Raw genomic sequence first — 18,713 nt, forward strand, 5'->3', positions numbered from 1 at the left:
CATTCAATGCAATCATATTTTCAATGCTCAAAGATTCACACCAACTTAAGGACAGTGACAAAGAACCCTCTACAATACCAGAGGGCCATTCTGAAGTGAATAACCCAATTTATCTGGTTTACAAGGCAGAATTTTCATGCCAACCACCCCTGTATTCCATTCGAACACAGCAGGACAAACATGTTAAGATTCTTGATGTCAAATGAAACACTCCATCTAAGTAAGCATAAACCCAGCTTTCTGTTACCATTGGAAAACTCTATGGAAAGAAACTAAACAAAACGTAACCTCTCAGAAACCTGTTTTAGTGTTGAGTAACCTTATATTAAAATTTTTCTTTCAGGCCTGACCAGATAGTGGTGCAGTGGATAGAGCGTCAGACTGGGATGCAGAGGACCCAGGTTCCAAATCCTGAGGTCTCCGGCTTGAGTGCGGGCTCATCTGGTTTGAGCAAAGCTCACCGGCTTGGACCCAAGGTCGCTGGCTTGAGCAAGGGGTCACTTGCTCTGCTGTAGCCCCCACACACACACACACAGTCAAGGCACATATGAGAGAGAGAGAGAGAGAGAGAGAGAGAGAGAGAGAGAACCCATCTGAATAGTGTGATGAATCGCATATCGTCCCAGACTCCTCCTTCCGTGGGAACTCACAGGTAAGGAGAAGCGGTTCTCAGTTTCGTCTCCACTGCTGTCTCCCTGTCCCTTCCCTATTCCTTGATTCAAATGCCTCTCACTCCTCCAACCGTGATGACAAGGAAATGGAAACAGTTCGCTATTTACCCCCCCCCCATAACATTCGCCCCCGGCCCCTTCTTTCTCCTTCACCCTAGTCTATCTTCACGTTAGGAAGGGTTTGAAAAGTAATGGCTAATACCTTTTGCATCCCACATTTGGACAGTATCTTTGTGCTGTTCTTAAAGACAAATCATAGCTCTTGTTCTTCAAAACGACATGGAGCAGGAATTCCCACGTTTTGGGTGGACCCGGCGGACCACACATGCTCTGCTTCCCATCCAAAACGTGAGAATTCTCTCTTCACGTATTTTTGGTGATAATCGTGGCAATTTTAGAGACCTGCTGAATTCATTTTTTTAGTTGTTTTTTGTAATATGTGCATATAGTAGTCATTTTAAAGAGCGAGCAAATAACTTATTTACATTTTTAAAATTGATTTTAGAGAAAGGAGAGAGCGAGAGAGAGAGAGAGAGAGAGAGAGAGAGAGGTCAATTTATTTTTCCACATGTTGATGCAGTCTGTTGATTACTGTACGTGCCCTGAGTGGAGATCAAACCCACAGCACTGGCACAGACGGATGACTCTGTAACCTACCGAGACACCCGGCCAGGGCCTGAATTCATTGTATACTTAGCATTAACTGCAACTAAACAACAGTATCAGAAAGTGTCCCTATAGCACACACAAGAAAACTGCAACTAATTAAAACTAACACAACGTCCTGTAGTCTTACAAGCCTTATTCTCTTTCCACTATTCTTGTTAAAAAAAAAAAAATCAACAAAAGCAATTTTTACTTTAGAATTACATAACAAAAAGAATGGATTCTGGAGGGCTCTGAATTGTGATGGAAAGTTCATTGAGACAGAGACACCCTGTCCTCCGTGTGGGGCGGTCAGCTGCCCTGCTCGGGCTAAGCGGCCAATACTATATATAGGCTCCTCACTGCCCAGCTCATGTTTGCCTCTGCTATCATTTCCAGAGAGCATGTGCTGCTTATCATAAATGTTTCAGAGAAGAACGCAGAACAGTCCTCTTCCACAACTGGCTGCAGGCTTCACCTCCCCACACTTCCCCGGGAAGCTGAATACATTCTTCCCACCACTTTCAATTTAAGATCATCTAAAAAGTTTCTTGTATGAGAGCTATCTACTCGTCTTTTATTCCTAAGATCAAATGAAAAACTTTTTCGTGAGCTTAGATTTTTCTTAGATTCCAAATAAAAGACTTTTTGGAAATAGTTAAAATAATTTTATTTCGCCCTCACCGGTTGGCTCAGTGGTAGTGCGTCGGCCCCGTGTGGGGAAGTCCCGGGTTCTATTCCTGGTCAGGGCACACGGGAAAAGCGATCATCTGCTTCTCCACACCTCTGCCTTCTCTCTCTCTCTCTCTCTCCTTTCCTCTCCTGCAGCCAACCTCGATTGATTCAAGCACACTGGCCCCAAGCACTGAAGATGGCTCTGTGGAGACTTGCCTCAGGTGCTAAACATAGCTCAGTTGTGAGCACTGGCCCCAGATGGGCAGAGCATTGGCCCCAGACAGGGTTCATTGGGTAGATCCTGGGTGAGGCGCATGCGGGAGTATCTATCTTCCCTCCTCTCACTTAAAATAATTTCCTTTCCTAAAACTAGCTTTTAAAAAACATCCATTACATTTTCACACGCTTTACCTTGAGTTCCATTCGATCTTCTTCTCGAAGCTGAGACTTTTGAAACCCGGAGAGACTCTTGCTGACAGCCAGTGACTCACGAAGTGGAAGAGAAGCTGGAAGGTGCAGAAGCTGACCAGAATCGTGCCGATGACCACTGAGGCGTTGGTGTCCATAGTGCCCGGCCTGTGAGGGGAGCAAGGGCTGTGACCGGCTCGCAGTGCTCGTGGTAAAGCTAAGTTAAAGGTGGTTTTTTTTTTTAAATTATGTGACTGGGTTTTTAACCACCTATTTTAACATAACACAAATGCAAGACCACAAAGACACTAAGAATTTTAAGCCTGAACCGGCGATCTGGCATGTAGCTTACATTTAAAATAAAGAGGGGGACACCTCTTATCTTAAAGACCTCGATATGACCAACTTGAGGAGACAAATTTAACATCGTGATGTTCAAAATTATCTACGTCTTAGGGTTTAACGTTAAGAAGAAATTTCATGTGCTATACCTGAAGTATTCCTTCAGTAATAGTTTATCTTAAACGTAGGGCAAATTACCTGATTTCTCTACTCCCTAATCTCCTCACTTATAAAATGAAAGCTGGTTAGATAATTCCTCCGAAACAAACCAAAAATCATAATAGAACTAACATTATCTGCAAGAGCGAAACAAAAATAATCACATATTAAGGCCTGATTTTACAATATGACAAATATTTAAAACAAAATTTAAATCTTTTTTTATTTTTCCGAAGTGAGAAAGTGGGAGGCAGACAAACTCCTGCGTGTGCCCGACCGGGATCCACCCGGCATGCCCACCGGAAGCAATGCTCTGCCCATCTGGGGTGTTGCTCCGCTGCTACTGGAGCCATTCTAGCACCTGAGGTGGAGGCCATGGAGCCGTCCTCAGAGCCTGGGGCCAACTTTGCTCCAATGGAGCCTTGGCTGTGGGAGGGGAAGAGAGAGACAGAGAGGAAGGAGAGGGGGAGGGGTGGAGAAGCAGATGGGCGTTTCTCCTGTGTGCCCTGGCCGGGAATTGAACCTGGGATTTCCATTCACCAGGCTGACGCTCAACCGCTGAGCCAACCAGCCAGGGCCTAAAACAAAATTTAAATCTTAAGGAGAATGATACCTTCTGGGAAAGCAACCATAACATTGTTACTGCTTATATTAGTATTTAACTTACAAAAAAAACAAACAAAACTGCAGTCACGCATATCCCTGGACCCGAAATCCTCCATGGCTTTTCATCTCTAAAATAAAAGGAGTTTTTGTTTGTTTGTTTTAAGTGAAAGGGGGGAGATGGAGACTCCCGCATGTCCCCTGACCCGGGATCCACGTGGTGACCCCATCTGGGACCCATGCTCGATGCTCCAATCACCTGAGCTAACTTGAGCACCTGAGGCTGATGCACTCCAACAGAGCTATCCTTAGTGCCCGGGGCCAACGCTCCAACCAATCAAGCCACTGGCTGCAGGAGGAGACAGGGAGAGAAGGGGGAGAGAAGCAGATGGGCGCTTCTCCTGTGTGCCCTGACCTAACCGGGAATTGAACTCAGGACATCCATAAGCCAGGCAGATGCTCTATCCACTCAGCCAATCGGCCACGGCCTAACAAAGAATATTTTTATAAAAGCGCTTCAGGTTTTGAGAACAGTTAGTAAAAAGAATAGCTATGCACAGACACACTTTCAAAGTATGTTTCCTGTCTCGTTGAGCTGAACTTTTTGGTTTCTAAAACTCTTAGGAGCATTGAGACCAGAAAAGGACACTGAAGTGTTTGCAAGCACAGCATCTCCCCAGCTCCTGCGTTGACAGCGGTGACCCTCACTCCTTCCCCTTCCAACCAGGACGTCATCGTGAGAACCAGCCCCTGCAGGCCTTCTGACAGAATTCACGTATCAGTAATGAAGTCTTCCCTCCTTTGTTTGGTGTGCGTTTGGCAAAAATACGGGAGTTACAATTCTTCTCACTGAGACCCATTACGTTATTGCTCATTTAGCTTTTTTTTTCTTTTTTAAATGTGTTTATTGGGCATTAAAGTTTTCATGTGTGGGCTTTTGGTTGAATATGAACCAAATAATACAAAAAAGGCCACGTGAGTAGATAAATAAGACAATGAAACCAGGGACCAGAAGGGAGTGGAGCATCTAACCTTCAGTACGATTAACGTGAACATGAGTTCGGTATGAGTAACGTGAACAGCCTTAAACCTGGGGAAGGTCTGTCCCAGAGTGTCGCTGGTCCTGGACGTGGCAGGGCACTGGATAGTCACTCACTTTGGTTAAAATTCAGCATACGCAACAAGCATGTATTTCATGAGCAGTTGATAAAAGTTGTGCTATAAAACACAGTAGCAATCATGCGACCTTATGCGTTTTATGAATTGATAACTGCACCAGTTCCGTTTTAAACAGCCCTCCATGAAGAAATTCATCATTCCTTTCAAAGCCTGTTGTACTGAATGTGTGTCCCACTGGAGAGCTGGTGTCCTCAGTGGGCCCACCCTCCGCTCACGGGGTCTGCAGGTCACATCTCTGTCGAGTCCCCTTGCAAAACGTGTCTGACTAAAAACAGAGACACTGCGTCCCGTGCACGTGTGGCTCCCACTGGAGGCGGGACAGCACACGTGTGTGAGGTCACGCTGCGTCCCGTCCACGTGTGGCTCCCACTGGAGGCTGAACCGCACACATGTGTGAGGTCACACTGTGTCCGTCCATGTGTGGCTCCCACTGGAGGCGGGACAGCACACGTGTGTGAGGTCACGCTGCGTCCCGTCCACGTGTGGCTCCCACTGGAGGCGGGACAGCACACGTGTGTGAGGTCACGCTGCGTCCCGTCCACGTGTGGCTCCCACTGGAGGCGGGACAGCACACATGTGTGAGGTCACGCTGCGTCTGTCCACGTGTGGCTCCCACTGGAGGTGGACAGCACATGTGTGTGAGGTCACGCTGCGTCCCGTCCACGTGTGGCTCCCACTGGAGGCGGGACAGCACACGTGTGTGAGGTCACGCTCCGGCTCTGCTCCACGTGAGCAGTGCTCGCTTCGCTGCGTGTGCCTCTCAAGGACCGGGACAGGGTGTCTCACATATTTCCCCAGAACTCCCAGGCTCTGGCAGGAAGTGACTGCCCCGTCCACCCACAGGGTCAGGCAAGAACAAACGGACACAACCAAACAGCGCTCAGGACTCAGAGCCCGGCCCTCGGGAGTCTAGTGGTTATCAGGCAGAGGAACACACCGCAGAGGCAGCAACGCGGGAGACGTCACTCACACACCGCCCCGTGGGGGGGGCCTGCAGAAGGTGGGGGACAGAGGGGGGGTGTCTGGGCATGGCCTTCACAACAGAATTAGCCCTCCTCGGCCAGGAGCTGGGTCACCAAAGAGTCTTCCAGAGCCTCCTGGACACAGTGAGGTTTGCATTTTTCCCCCAAGATGGTTTCCACAGACTTGACTTTGAGCTGTTTTCTTAGTACTGAGCGTGACAAGCTTTGAATGACACCTGCCCACCATCGGCTGGTGAGGTGGGCGTACCACCCTCTCCCTGTCCTCACTGGTACCACACTCCAACCTCCCAACACCCAGAGCAACCTCAAGCTGAAATACGTCCCAGATCTCTCCTCTGAGCTCCGGACACAGACAGCCAATGCCAGCTTGTCAGCCCCACTCAGCACTGCAGTGGCTAAAACCACGTTCCTGGAATGCCCCCTGCACCTGACCCCTACACCTGACCCCTGACCCCTACACCTGACCCCTGCACCTGACCGCTGCCCCCTGACCCCTGCACCTGACCCCTGCACCTGACCGCTGCCCCCTGACCCCTGCACCTGACCCCTGTACTTGGTCCCTGCTTGCTGAACTCCAGCTAATGCCTCTCCCTGCTCCTTAGAGGTGCCGTGTTCCCTCCCTCCACGCGGTATCATCTCTTCCTCTTCCATGCCAGCCCCTCCACTCCCGAGGGCCCCTCCACTCCTGAGAGCCCCTCAGGCCCCTTCAGCCCGGAGTCAACCCTCGCTTCCTGGGAGGCCTTCCCTGAGCTCCCACAACAGACAACAGGTCAACCCCCCATCTGCTCACAGGGTCAGTTCAGACGTCTCCTTCCCCCTGTGGAGTGTGAGCCCCACGAGGGTGGGGGACGTGAACACTGCTGTCCCCAGGATGTCCCCAGACCTAACAGAGGGCCTGCCCTCCAGCACGCGCTCAGCACGCGTCTAGTCAGTAAAACAGGACAACAGACTCTCCTGCTCCTCAGTGTGCGTTCCACTTGGCTGGCGTCTCATCCGTGACAGGTCCCAGGTCTGACCCGTATCATCAACGTGTCGGAAAAAAAGAACTTTCTAAGTGGACCATCCTAGCATTACAGTGCTGTGGACAAGAAGGGGTTCCACAGAGAACGACCTCAGAGGGTGGTCTGGTCGTGGTGGGCAGTCACACCCCAGACCGGACCTTCTCTAGTAAAAGGCTACCTTTGCCCTAAGCCAGCCCTGCCACTGTTCTGGGGCACCCAGGTGAGCAGACCTTTGCAGTGAGTGTAACCGGCCCGCACAGAGCACATAACTGGCCTCTCCTGTAAGCCAGGCCCCACCTGCCCTCTCGGGCCCTCAGGGAAGCTCCCTTACTGCCCGTCCGCATTTTAAATGCACGAAAGAAAGTGCAAAGCTGCTATTCCCAGGGTCAAGTTGGCTCAAATAAAATCTTTAAGAAACATGTCAGCAGCAGAAACACAAACTGACTTCAAAAATACTCTCACCTCCAGCGTCCTAAAGCGAAGAGTACTGATGTTATAAACGAACGAGTCCCGAGTGTGTGTCTCAGGCCGACTGTGCTGCTGTAACAAAACACCACAGCCTGGGTGGCAGCGGAGCATAGGAAATCTACTGCCCAGGTCACCACATGGCAGAGGGCTGGGGCGCTCTGTGGGGTCCCTTTTACAAGAGGCACTAGCCCCACTCACGAGCGATCCACCTCATGATGCAGTCACCTCCCAAAGGCCTCACCAACTAATGTCACCACCTCTGGGGGTTAGGAACTCAACACACGAAATTTGAGGGGGGGGTAGTGGGGGCACAAACACCCAAATCACAGCAATGTGATCTATGGTTTGTGGACGAAAAAGGGGTCACATGGTAACCCTGACAAGCTCAGGGGAATCCTGCATGGTGGCCTTACAAACTCAGAGACCTCAAGTAACCACACGGGGTGCTGGGGAATTAAGACTTCCTAACCTAAAGCATTCATGGCAGGTAGTCACATCCCAGGGCGGCATATTTCCCCGACAAAGGTCAGCCTTCACCTTCACTAAGCCTGACTCTTGTCCTTTATGCACCTAAGACAATGGGTCTCAAAGTGTGTGCCAGGGCGCACTGGTGCACCCCAGATTTCCAGGTGCACCCTATGGTATTCCAGAGAAATATGTGCCTGTTAGCCAAAAAACCAACAGGGTTTTTGGAGTTTAGATTTTTAGGGGACAGAGGTGTGGGGAATTAGCTATAAGCTGACAGTCTGCCCAACCCCCCACTTCACTTGCCTGATTAGGTCGCAAAAGGCTGTTGAACTGTGGTGCTGGATTGTTTACACTACCCCCCATGTTCCCTGGAAAGATTGGAGGCAAGTTTCTTCTATCCTTTGTTTGGTGTCAAGTTAAGATGATATGTATGGTGGGGGTTTTCTGCACTCAACACAATTAAGAGTAAAAAGAGAGGAATTCTTCAATGTATTTATTGAGGAAATGAGAGTTTGCCTTCAAATAGATGCCCAAACATTGCAGAAATCACTGGGACACATCAGGCTCATGTTTCTCATAAACACAAGAATGGAGAAACTTAACACATTCATGGTGGGACCTGCTGAATTTACTAAATCTTACTAAGAATGTATCTATAAATATATATATATATAAATAACTTTTTTGTCATTTTTTTTACTTTTTAACTCCTCTTTTTTACAAATTCTAAAAAGCATAACTCAAAAAATGTAACATAAAAATGTTTTTTAACATCAGAATAAATTTAATCTTGTATTTACTTCATCTAATTACTATATATAAAAGTACGCTTAGACTTTATATTATTTTTCTTTAATATTTGACTTAATCGTTATAACATATTTCTCAGAAATTTGTATAGAGTGCACCTACGATTATTTGTAGGATTTTAAATGCACCCCAACTTCAAAGAGTTGGAGAACCACTGACCTAAGATAACAACAGTCCCTGACAGCACACCTCTGGAACATCCAAGCGCAACCGGCTTCAGCCGCGACCACAGGAAAGCCCCTCATTGTTACTATCGTGTTCCGTTACATGGTAACTATCCTCCACCCGGCAATGGAAAAAAAGTATCCATCTGTCACTTGTTACCCAGCCCCAGGGCCCTCCCCTGCTTTGCTCCCTCAACCGCCCCAATCCACCGCCCCAATCCACCGCCACGGGGCTACATGGGACCCCTTAAACCTCTGCCGTGGACTGGGGTGTACAGAATACGGGACCAAACAGTCGCTCCCTGGAGCCTTTTCTCAGTCCATTGAGGTTCTGCTTCCTGGCAAGTGTCGTCGGTTCAGCTCAAATAATCTCTTAAAAATCCCGACAGGTCTGGACGTTTCTCGTGGTGACAGTTCAACTTGTCCAAACTCTTACGACACACCACGCATCCACTCCGTGTTCTCCATACTCTCCTGGCGACAGGAGTATTGATTTCTCTACCACACCCGTAGCCCAAATGCGTGTCCTAAAAATCTCTATTTGAAACTGTAAATCATTTGTAACTGAGCACATGACCGCAGTAGATACTTACCACACACACACACACACACACACACACACACACAAATTCGACCTCCCCAAATGGCTCACCTGCCCACCCCTCATCCATTCTGAATTTTGTCTGCGGTTTTTTTTATATGAGTGGCACATTGCAACTCTTTGTCTGAATGCTCATAAAATGTCAATGATTAACCGGAAGATACTGAAACTTCTCAGTAAAGAATAACAGTCATACCACCCACTGAGGACTTTCCATTCATATAAAGACTGTGAGGCATCTCATCAAACGCAGGCAAAGCTCTTCGCTAGGCATGGTTTGTGTTGCTTTTAATTGTTGGGTGTGTTTTTTTTAATTTTGTATGGAGAGCTATAGTTTTTAAAAAGTTAGGAGAATTACATGCTGAAAATATCCTCTTTCCTTTCTGAGCCTCCAGTTCACAAACCGTTAGCATCAGTGTGGTCTATGGGAAGCCAGGTCCGGAGAAGTCCACCTTCCCTGTGGACACGCTCCAGCAGCCAGGGTGCTGCTTTTTAAAACGAGGCAAACGGGAGGAGAGGAAAGGCTGAACCAGGGGGGTAAGGAGCCCTGCACGAACATGACTGAGCTTCACGCGCTCTCTCTAACAGGGGCCCTCCTGGTGACAGAGAAGGCTTCTCTACAGCCCCTCCCTGTCAGGTAAGACCCTAAGCTTCCCACGTACCAAACTAATACACTATGTATGTCAACTATCATTGAAAAATAATTAATTAAAAAAACTTTAATAATTTATTTTCAATTACCACTGACTAAAAAAAAATTAATGAAAAATTTTTTCATGTCACCCAGCCCCCAGCAAGAGGTATCCATGCTCAGGAGCGGAGGGTGGCTCCTTGTTGCTGTCACACATTATCTTTTTTCTGTTTTCTTCACAACTGTCTTAACAGGGAATTGTACCACTATGGAACTCTTGAACCCAAGATTTCCCTTTTATCTGCCACAACTCGTCTGGCCCTTCATCTCCGATGTTAACTGCTCTCTCGGCATCTTTCTCTGACCCTCTAACTCTGTGCCCTTCTGGCCTGCATGTCCCAGAGCACCCGCCCCCCACCCCCCACACACGCGCCCTCCCCCACACACACACAATACCTGCTCACCACAGATTCTGCTCTTCCCTCTGAAGATGCCTTCCTATAGTCGTCTGATGGCGTGTGTGGGGGGAGGTGTCTTGATATATATTTTATCACTTAGCCCGGAGTCTCCACCACGACAGCCAAGGCGGGGCGATCCCATCTCTTTAACCTACCCCCGCCCCGAGAAGTCCTGTTCGTTCAGGAAACACCGCCCCCCCCCCCGCTGGTTTCTTTCCCAGGACCCCTGCTCAGTCTCCCCCCACTGCAGGCATCGTGAGAATCTGCATGAGACCGCCCCTCTTCCCACCTCCCCTCTAGTGACACATCCACGTGTCTAGCTATGAACTTGAAATACAGTGGAATCTCGTCGGGTTCCCTGGGCTGTGCACATTTTCAGTCTTACTTACAGCTGTTCCCTGCACCGCACGCGACTGTGTGAGCTGGGGCTGCCTGTGTCTGCCCCACGGGAGGCGGGAAGCGCCCCCCTCCCACCCAGCACTCCGTGATGCTCTGCAGGCGCCCCCAACCCCGACCCTCAGGCCAAGAAGATCCCGTCAGGAAAGCAGGAGCTGGTTTCCTGGGACCATGCAGCTCAGTGTACAGAGGACACATTCTATGTCCTTGATAAAAATGTTGCTTCCTAGCTCCTCGCCCCCCCCGAAAACTTTTATAAAGAAGTCTTTGTTTGTGAAACCCCTGAGTTCCCAGGACAGCCAGTGGGTGCTGGATAAACCGGACGCCCTGAGCCGGGGGCGCAGGCACTGGAAGGCCACGTGAAGGCAGAGCCTGGCACAGCGAGAGGTGAGGGCTGGAAGCTGACAGGGCGTGAGAGCCCATCTCCAAGAGAATCCGCGTGTCCGGTTCAGTCCCCGGCCCCGGGGCCTCGGCAGCTCTGCGTCTGTGTGAGCGAGGCCCTGGCCGAGGCACAGTGGGGCCAGGGGACCGGTGGCACCTGGGGAGAGGAGTGAGGACCTGCCACCAGCCTCTCCCGACGCCCGGCGGACTCACGCCCGCACCCTGCTCGGCCCCGGCCGGGGGTCACGCAAGGAGGCGCTCGGCTTGGAACACCCTCTGACTTTGCGCCAACACTGGGAGATCAAGGAAAAACTGGACAGAGCAAGATGTTTCCAAAAGAGGTTTTGTTCTTTTTTTTAAAGGAATCACTGGGACACCTGCCAAGCCACCTGGGAAGTCAGGATCTCAGGGGACAAAGAGGCCTTCTCACCTCCACACTGCCGATCGGACCACCCCCGGGGAAGTCCAGCCGCAGCGACGCGGCTGAGGGCGGGCTCTGCAGACCGCCTCTGTGTGAGTCTCGTCTGCCTCTCCCCCACGGAGCCAGAGGCAGGACTCGTGGGTTCCAGGGACTGAAGAACAGCTGAGCAGATATCCCCTTCCTGTTGGGCTCTTAAGACAAATGCCGTTCAGCCAGAGACCTAGAATCGAACCCTAGTCCCGGTCCTTATCAAGCGACCTTGAGCAGAAGGACGCGGGAGTGAGATGGCCGCCATGCAAGACGGCTGCAAGCTGGAGTGAGATGAGGCCCCTAGCACAGCGGCCGCCGCGATGAGTCATGTAACGGCCACGTCCTTGCAAGAGGACAGTGGCCCCGTGTCACCCACAGGTGAGGTCTATGTCTCTGTCCTCCGGCGTGTGGGCTGGCCCTGACCCCAGCGGACAGTTTGCACACCAGAAGAGAGGCTGGGAGCATTCCGGAGCCCAGGTGGGCCTCGAAAGACCTTTGGCACCTGCCTTTCGCTCCCCTGGGGGTTGCCGGGGAGACTGCCATCTGTCTCGTCCACTGGAGGACGAGAGGCCACGTGGAGAAGGAGGTGGCCCAGCTGACAGGCGACACTCAACACCAACCCCCAGCCCTGCTAACAAGTCATCAGGGCCAACTGCCCAGCTGCCCCTCGCTCCAGCTGGACGCAGCCCCAGCAGCGAGCCCACAACCGGCTGAGGAGCTGCCCAACCCTCCGGAGAGTCATGAGAAATACGAAATCACTATCGTAAGCCTCTAGACTTTGGGGGTGTTTTGCTACTGAGCAAACAGATAGATCAAAACACCACTCAATAGCGGACAGTGCTGATTATTATGCCTTTTCCTGACCAAGAAATGGTCCCTCTCTCCGACAGCACCACTTCTTAGAGGGGTCAGGGGTCAGGTCCGCAGTGACACAATCACTTCTCCCACCTCTTGCTGCGGCCTGGGGCCCACAGCTCTTCTGCGCCCCTGTGCTGCCTGAGGAACCCGATGGCTTCAAGCGCGGATCCCGCCCGACCTCACACCACCTCCAGCGGCACCGTGTCCCCCGCACGCAGGGCCCCTGTACCTGACTCGGCACCGGATCTGACACCCTCAGAGAGCCCCGAAATCTAAACGCACGGCCCGCTTCCTCCAGCCACTCACAGGCTGGCGCGACGTGGGCGATCCCGAGCTGCGTCTTGACTCGAGTCTGTTTCAGGTCCAGGGCGGGGCCGTAACAGCCCCTGAGCCTGGCCCTCAGGCGCGGTCACAGGCACTGTCCACGGCCCGTTCCCGAGGCCAGACGCAAGACTGAGCAACGCGGTCCTGGAGGCTCCGCCCCATGGGGCTCGCTTCCCCGACTTCCCGAAATCGGGCCAAGCTACCCAGCCTGTGGACGGATCCGAGATCTGCGGACACGCTCACGCCCACAGCCTAGGGACACGCTCATGCCCACAGCCTAGGGACACGCTCACGCCTACAGCCTAGGGACACGCTCACGCCCACAGCCTAGGGACACGCTCATGCCCGCAGCCTAGGGACAGCTCACGCCCGCAGCCTAGGGACAGCTCACGCCCGCAGCCTAGGGACACGCTCACGCCTACAACCTAGGGACACGCTCACGCCCACAGCCTAGGGTCACGCTCACGCCCACAGCCTAGGGTCACGCTCACGCCCGCAGCCTAGGGTCATGCTCACGCCTACAGCCTAGGGACAGCTCACGCCCGCAGCCTAGGGACACGCTCACGCCTGCAGCCTAGGGACACGCTCACGCAGGTGCTCTGGACACTCCCGGGAAGGGCAGCTCTGGTCCCTTCCTGATTTGCAGAGTTGACCCCTGTGAACAAGTGCCACGCTTTCTGCAGGACCAAGCGTGGAAGTGTTTTATTCTTTTAAAAGGAGAGTATTTCCTTCAGTCATGCACCCGTGCCAGCCAGAGCACCCCCACTTCCAGGTGTGCTAGTTGCAAGCCTGGTGTTCTTGGGTGAGTGATTCTACTCACAGACGTCCCCCTAGAACGGTGCGTTCTGTACGACCTGCTGGAGAGTGTGTCCGGGTACAGTATCAGATGGCTGCTGTCCCCGCTCGTGTCCCTGCAGGTCCTCGTAGAGTCGTGTCTGGGTGAAGCCCATGGGCTCACACTTCCGCCTGGGACCTCTCGGTGAGCGGCCGAGGCCGGCACCGGGTGAGCAGCAGGGAGCACGTGATGTGAGGGTCCCGGGAGCAGCAGCACCAGGTGTCACCGCACGGCGTGGGGGGTGTCACCGGGAGCGCTGGCCCTTGCAAATGCAGTGTTTTCTCGATGAAAACGCCAAGGAATACTTCTCTCACCTCCTTGGAATCGGGTCCAGACAGGCCCCTCTAATTGGGCTTCTCCCCGGGGTTGCGTGAGCCAGCGATGGCCGCCGGCCTCCCTCCGCCCCATGGCTGCTGGGGGGCTGAGCGCAGCGCTCCCGGGATGCAGCCGGTGCCCTGACCAGCCCCACGCTGCCCCATCTTCTTCTCCTGGGACGTACTTTCCTCCTTCTTACCCAGGTTCACGATCGTGCGGGGGTCTTTGTGAGGCGTGCCGACCCGGCTCTGGAACGAGGCAGGCTGTCAATAAAACTGAAGGCGGGTGGTCGGCACGGATGCCCCGCCCCTGCTCTGAAAGGGGCCCCCTTACACGCAAGGACTGCACAGGGCCCGCTCTGAAGTCCCCGAGTCTCTCACTGCGCTCATCCCTGTCAGGCGAATACTCGGGGACTTCAATGGCAGAAGATGCGAATTTTGATAGCACTAAGTTACCCGAATTATGAAACACGCAGTATTCCTGTTTTACCTCTTGCCCCCAAAACGGAGTCACGTCAGCGCGGCAGGATGAACGTGCCCATGCCAGGAGCTTCCGACCGCATTACTGGACACCGCCACGGAGGAATGGTGAAAGTTGTGGGTGGGGCCACGCTGCCCTGGTGAGCAGGGCACAGGACGCCCGCCACTGGGACAGGCAGCGAAATGTTACGTGTTTCATTAACGCCTAACTGGGCACGTTTTGGCCTGAGCAGAGAGAAAAATCGGGACCCCTGCCCCCCACACTGGCACCTGGTCGTGACTGGGAGTGAAAACAGCGGTGGGCGCTGGGGAAATGCGTTTTCTATAATGAGCAAGTTTCACTTCTGTAATTTAAAACTGAAAACCAGTCAAGGAAACATTCAGAGGCTGGAGGCGATAAAGCATCGTCAGTCCTGGTCCTCTTAAACGCCTACTGCCTTCAGGGTCTGGTTTGAAGACAGGGAACCGGGAGGCTCCAGGCACCTTGCCTCTGCACAGGTGACAGGCCTTCCCGGCCCCCAGCCCCCCCCCCAGGACCGGGCTCCTGTCCCCCCCCCCCACCCCCTCGGGCAGCTCTCTCCTCCCCGGTCCTTCCTGCAAGGCGGTGTAAAAGACCGATCTGCTCAGTAACACTCGTGCAGGTTTTTACATTGGAAAAGGTCAAGAATCTTTCTCAAACGGAGCACAGCTGTAGTCTTTGTAAGTCCTTAAAATAGCATGTGGCAAGTCACAAAGCATCTCAATTCCTACTCGTCCACTATTTTTACACGTCTCCGAGCAAACCATGTTAACTGAGCGGGACTCGTTTGGGGGAATTATGTCCCTAAAATGGAACATTTTGTCAAGAGGGTTTATTAATTTGTTCTAAATGTTTCATCAAATGAAAATTCCTCCTTCCTCCTATCCCACTAAGTAAATATATACCAACTAGGGAGACGTTTTCTATGCCTTCAAACTAGATTCTCTCAGGGTTTCCAAAGCCTGTCTGGAGAAAGCTAATTCAATTACCTTGACAAGATCGTTTCTCCATGTCATCAAAATTAAAAAGTTAGATAAAAACCGACAGATAAACCCATCAGTGTATGTTTATTTCCAGGGTGGCCACGGCAGGACACAGCAGACACCAGCACAGTGCAGGCCAGGACCCACGCCAGGCCTCCCTGGGGCTAGACAGGTGGACGCCGTGAGTCCAGGGCTCGATAACATCAGAGAAACTCGACAGACACTAGACAGCTGAGGAGAGCTGAAGTCAAACTCCGAGAACATATCAACTCAGGAAAGACAACGGGACCAGGCAGGGACGGGCCAGGGGGAGGAGCCAGTGGGGTGGCTCTGGGTGGCAGAAGCAGGCAGTAACCAAGCAACCGGGGACCTCTGGTAACCTGCACATCTTCGGCCGGCTTGGCTGCTCTTGCCCACTGGTGAGCGTGCTCAGTGTGGGAGTTGACGTGGACTGTTATGAGAAGGAAATCAGAGGCCCGCAGAGGCACTCTGCCATTGATTAATAAGCCCTGTGAGCAGACATCACAACCCGCTCGGGGCTGCTGGGTGCCGGCCACCTCGTCTGTTTCTCCAAAAAGCTTTTTTGGCAACCCCACAGACTGAGCGATGATTCCCGTTTGATTGTCAATCTCAAGACGGATGTCTAAGGAAGTCTTGATCGCCCAGCCCTTGTATAAAGTGCAATGAGGATGCTTTTCCAATGCTCGGCGAGGCAAGCAGCCAACTTCCTAATGAGTTTGATCAGCAAATGGGCTTTGGAAACCACACCTTCCATCAGCGTCTCCTGCGCTAACTTCTCAAAGCTGGAGGGGAGGTGCGGGCCACCCGCCACCACTCCGCTCCCGATCTGATGACTCGCCTGTGAGGGTGCTTGGGGCCTCCAGCCACCAGCCACCTGGTTCTGGACGGACCATCTGCACGCTCACGGGGCGGACAGGAAAAGCCTGCTCTCTGAAGAGCTGCTTTCCATTCCGAGTGTGCTGCTTCTGACCTCCTCTTCCCTTCACACGACGGCTTTGCTTTGGAGTGGAGGCGACCGGTAGGAGGTCCCCTTTCTGCACCTGTTGGGCGCTACTGCCTTTCACAAATGTGGGTCCTGCACCTCCAGACACCAGATGAAACTCACCCACGGGGGGTGCAGGCAACTCCCGACCAATCCACACTTTCCCTACGCCCCCCAGAACCCCTGGCCGCCACGCCCAAGCCTGCTCCCCACAACCTGGGGTTCCATCCACTGGACACATGGTCTCCAGCTAACGGGCTGCAGCCCCTAAACAGCTTGGTGAGTCTTCAGAACACAGAAGAGAAGGGGACACAGCAAGGACACGCCCCACCTCCTGAGACGCGTGAGCCGATTCCTGCCCTGGGCCCCACGTCAGGACGCACGGACCCAGAACGCCTGCCACACTACTCCGCCCACCGCCCAGCCCACCGGCCCCGGGCCAGGCCTCCCGCTGCTCAGACGCCCTTCGTCTGATCCGACATCAGCTGTCTTCACAGGCCGCGGCCCTTTATCAGCGGTTCACAGGCTTCATGTGGCCGCGGACGAAGCCCCCTCCTGGAACAGAGCACTGTTCTAAGCTAAAGAGAAAAACCAAAGCTCTGCCACTCCGGCCTCCTGTCCAGGTTGGGACCGCGGGAAGCACACCGCCTGTCTGCGAGAGTCCTCAGAACAGGAGGACTCGGTTCCCTGTGAGTTGGCTGCCTTTCATCTGCAACCAGGAAAAACACCAGCCAGGTGCCTCTGCAGACACCTCGGACTTCCTTACGGAATTCAGCTCCCTCGCCCGATGTAACATGTTCTTGGCGTGGCACAGGGGGTGCCCGACCCCAGGCCAGCTGGACACAGCTCAGCCGTTCCCTCCCCGGCCCTGAGACAGATGGCCTCTCCGCCTCCACACGGCTACCTCTTCCTCTCACGATGTACATGGAACGGGGTCAGTGCCGCAGTGACCCCGCGAGCCCTCCTGAGGCCGTGGGCACACGGGCACATGCTTCCAGGGCAGCCCTGCCCGGCCCTGACCTCCTGTCCATAGCCCACAGGTCTCACCCAGACAATTAATTCATTATCTTCTGCTGCACAAACACTAGTTTTCTGTATCCTCTTGTAGCCTGTGCAGTGGACTTTTTTCCCAGCTGAGCTGAAGATATCAGACGAAATGAATCCTTCATCTGCAGGTTGGAGACAGTCATTTGAGAAGAGGGTGTGAGGAGACACCGAGGTCTGAAGGTTTCTTAGGTCAGCTGCTCAGCTTCCTCTCCTTCAGGGAAGGTGGCCTTGGGGGGAGGCGCAACACTAGGTTCCTTGTGAGCCCCAGGGAGGAGGTGGGCAGGTCTAGAATGTAGGCCAGCTGCACGAGGCTCTGAAGGGCAGGTCACACCAGGGCACCCTGCTCCGCAATGCCCAGGGGTCTTCACTGCCCCTCTGGTCACTCGTCTGGTCACCTGGTCACTGGGAGGCCCTCCCTCCATCCCCTCCCAAGTCACACTTGCTCATCCCCACCCCTATGCGGGGGCCACTCCTAATTAGTCCAGCACTGAGCCACACACAGCCCCTTGCTCACAAGGCCTCTGTTAACCTTGGTAAGCAAAGGAACTAAACCTCTCTGCAATGGAGATTCCAGAGAACGGACGAAAAAGCAGGCTTAGCTCTTGCATCCATATTCTGGGGGGGGGGGGATTCAGAAGACCCCGCTTCTTTGGAGTTTGCTATAAAGTTTCAGCCCCATGACCACAGCCATCCCTAGGCACCTCCGAGTCTACGGCACTAGTTACATAGAGCACTTATTCTTCCCAACGCGGTAAAGAAGGCTTAGAGAGAAAGGAATGCCTCACAGCATAAACAGTTGTGACGGGCTGAGCAGCTGGGGTGACCGCACTCTGGACAGGTCAAACACGTGCCAGGCCACACGGGACAGATTCGAACTCTGGAGGGAGGGAGCGTGGCCAATGGAGACGCAGGGGTGGGAGAAAGCGCCCTCCACAGAGAGTCCTCAGATCGTCTGAGGGCAAATACACTAAATCCGTGGCTCCGATTCTCTAGCACGGCAGGAACACACTTCCCCAGTTTGGTGGCACCCACACAACTGAAGGAAAAGACAAACAAGGAGGAAATGCTCTACTTCACACACAGCACCCTCCAAAAAGAAACGGGAGTTTTCAACACGTCACCTTGACGACCTACTCACGGAGGAAGCCGCACTCTGACCATAGCTGTCACTTGAAGACATACAGAGCTCGAGACCCATGGCTACGTATGGCTGAGCGGAGCGTCCACTAAAATCACAGTTCTCTTACTACTTCACACATCAACTCCTCACGTCCACACAAACTTTTCTGTCTCGTCCCCCAACAGGTCTCTGACTCACTCACACACTGTCACAGACCATCCTGACGCAAGCACTCT

At 52.9% G+C, this 18,713-nt stretch overlaps 1 protein-coding gene across 9 annotated transcripts in view; it reads right to left on the reverse strand.

Moving 5' to 3' along the window:
• The window catches only part of TLCD4 (TLC domain containing 4), a 63,120-nt gene that overhangs the window by 17,650 nt on the left and 26,757 nt on the right, over positions 1 to 18,713 (reverse strand). For 8 of the 9 annotated variants that reach the window (XM_066247251.1, XM_066247249.1, XM_066247248.1 and 5 more), the window contains exon 2: positions 2,403 to 2,567. In XM_066247251.1, coding sequence (XP_066103348.1) covers positions 2,403 to 2,557 — 155 coding nt within the window. In that variant the 5' untranslated portion in view covers positions 2,558 to 2,567. Of the gene's footprint in view, positions 1 to 2,402; positions 2,568 to 3,567; positions 3,635 to 18,713 lie in introns of those variants that run through there. The other variant, XM_066247250.1, reaches the window with a different exon arrangement.

This window comes from Saccopteryx bilineata, chromosome 11 (genome assembly GCF_036850765.1).
Source record: "Saccopteryx bilineata isolate mSacBil1 chromosome 11, mSacBil1_pri_phased_curated, whole genome shotgun sequence".
NCBI classification, from domain to species: Eukaryota; Metazoa; Chordata; class Mammalia; order Chiroptera; family Emballonuridae; genus Saccopteryx; species Saccopteryx bilineata.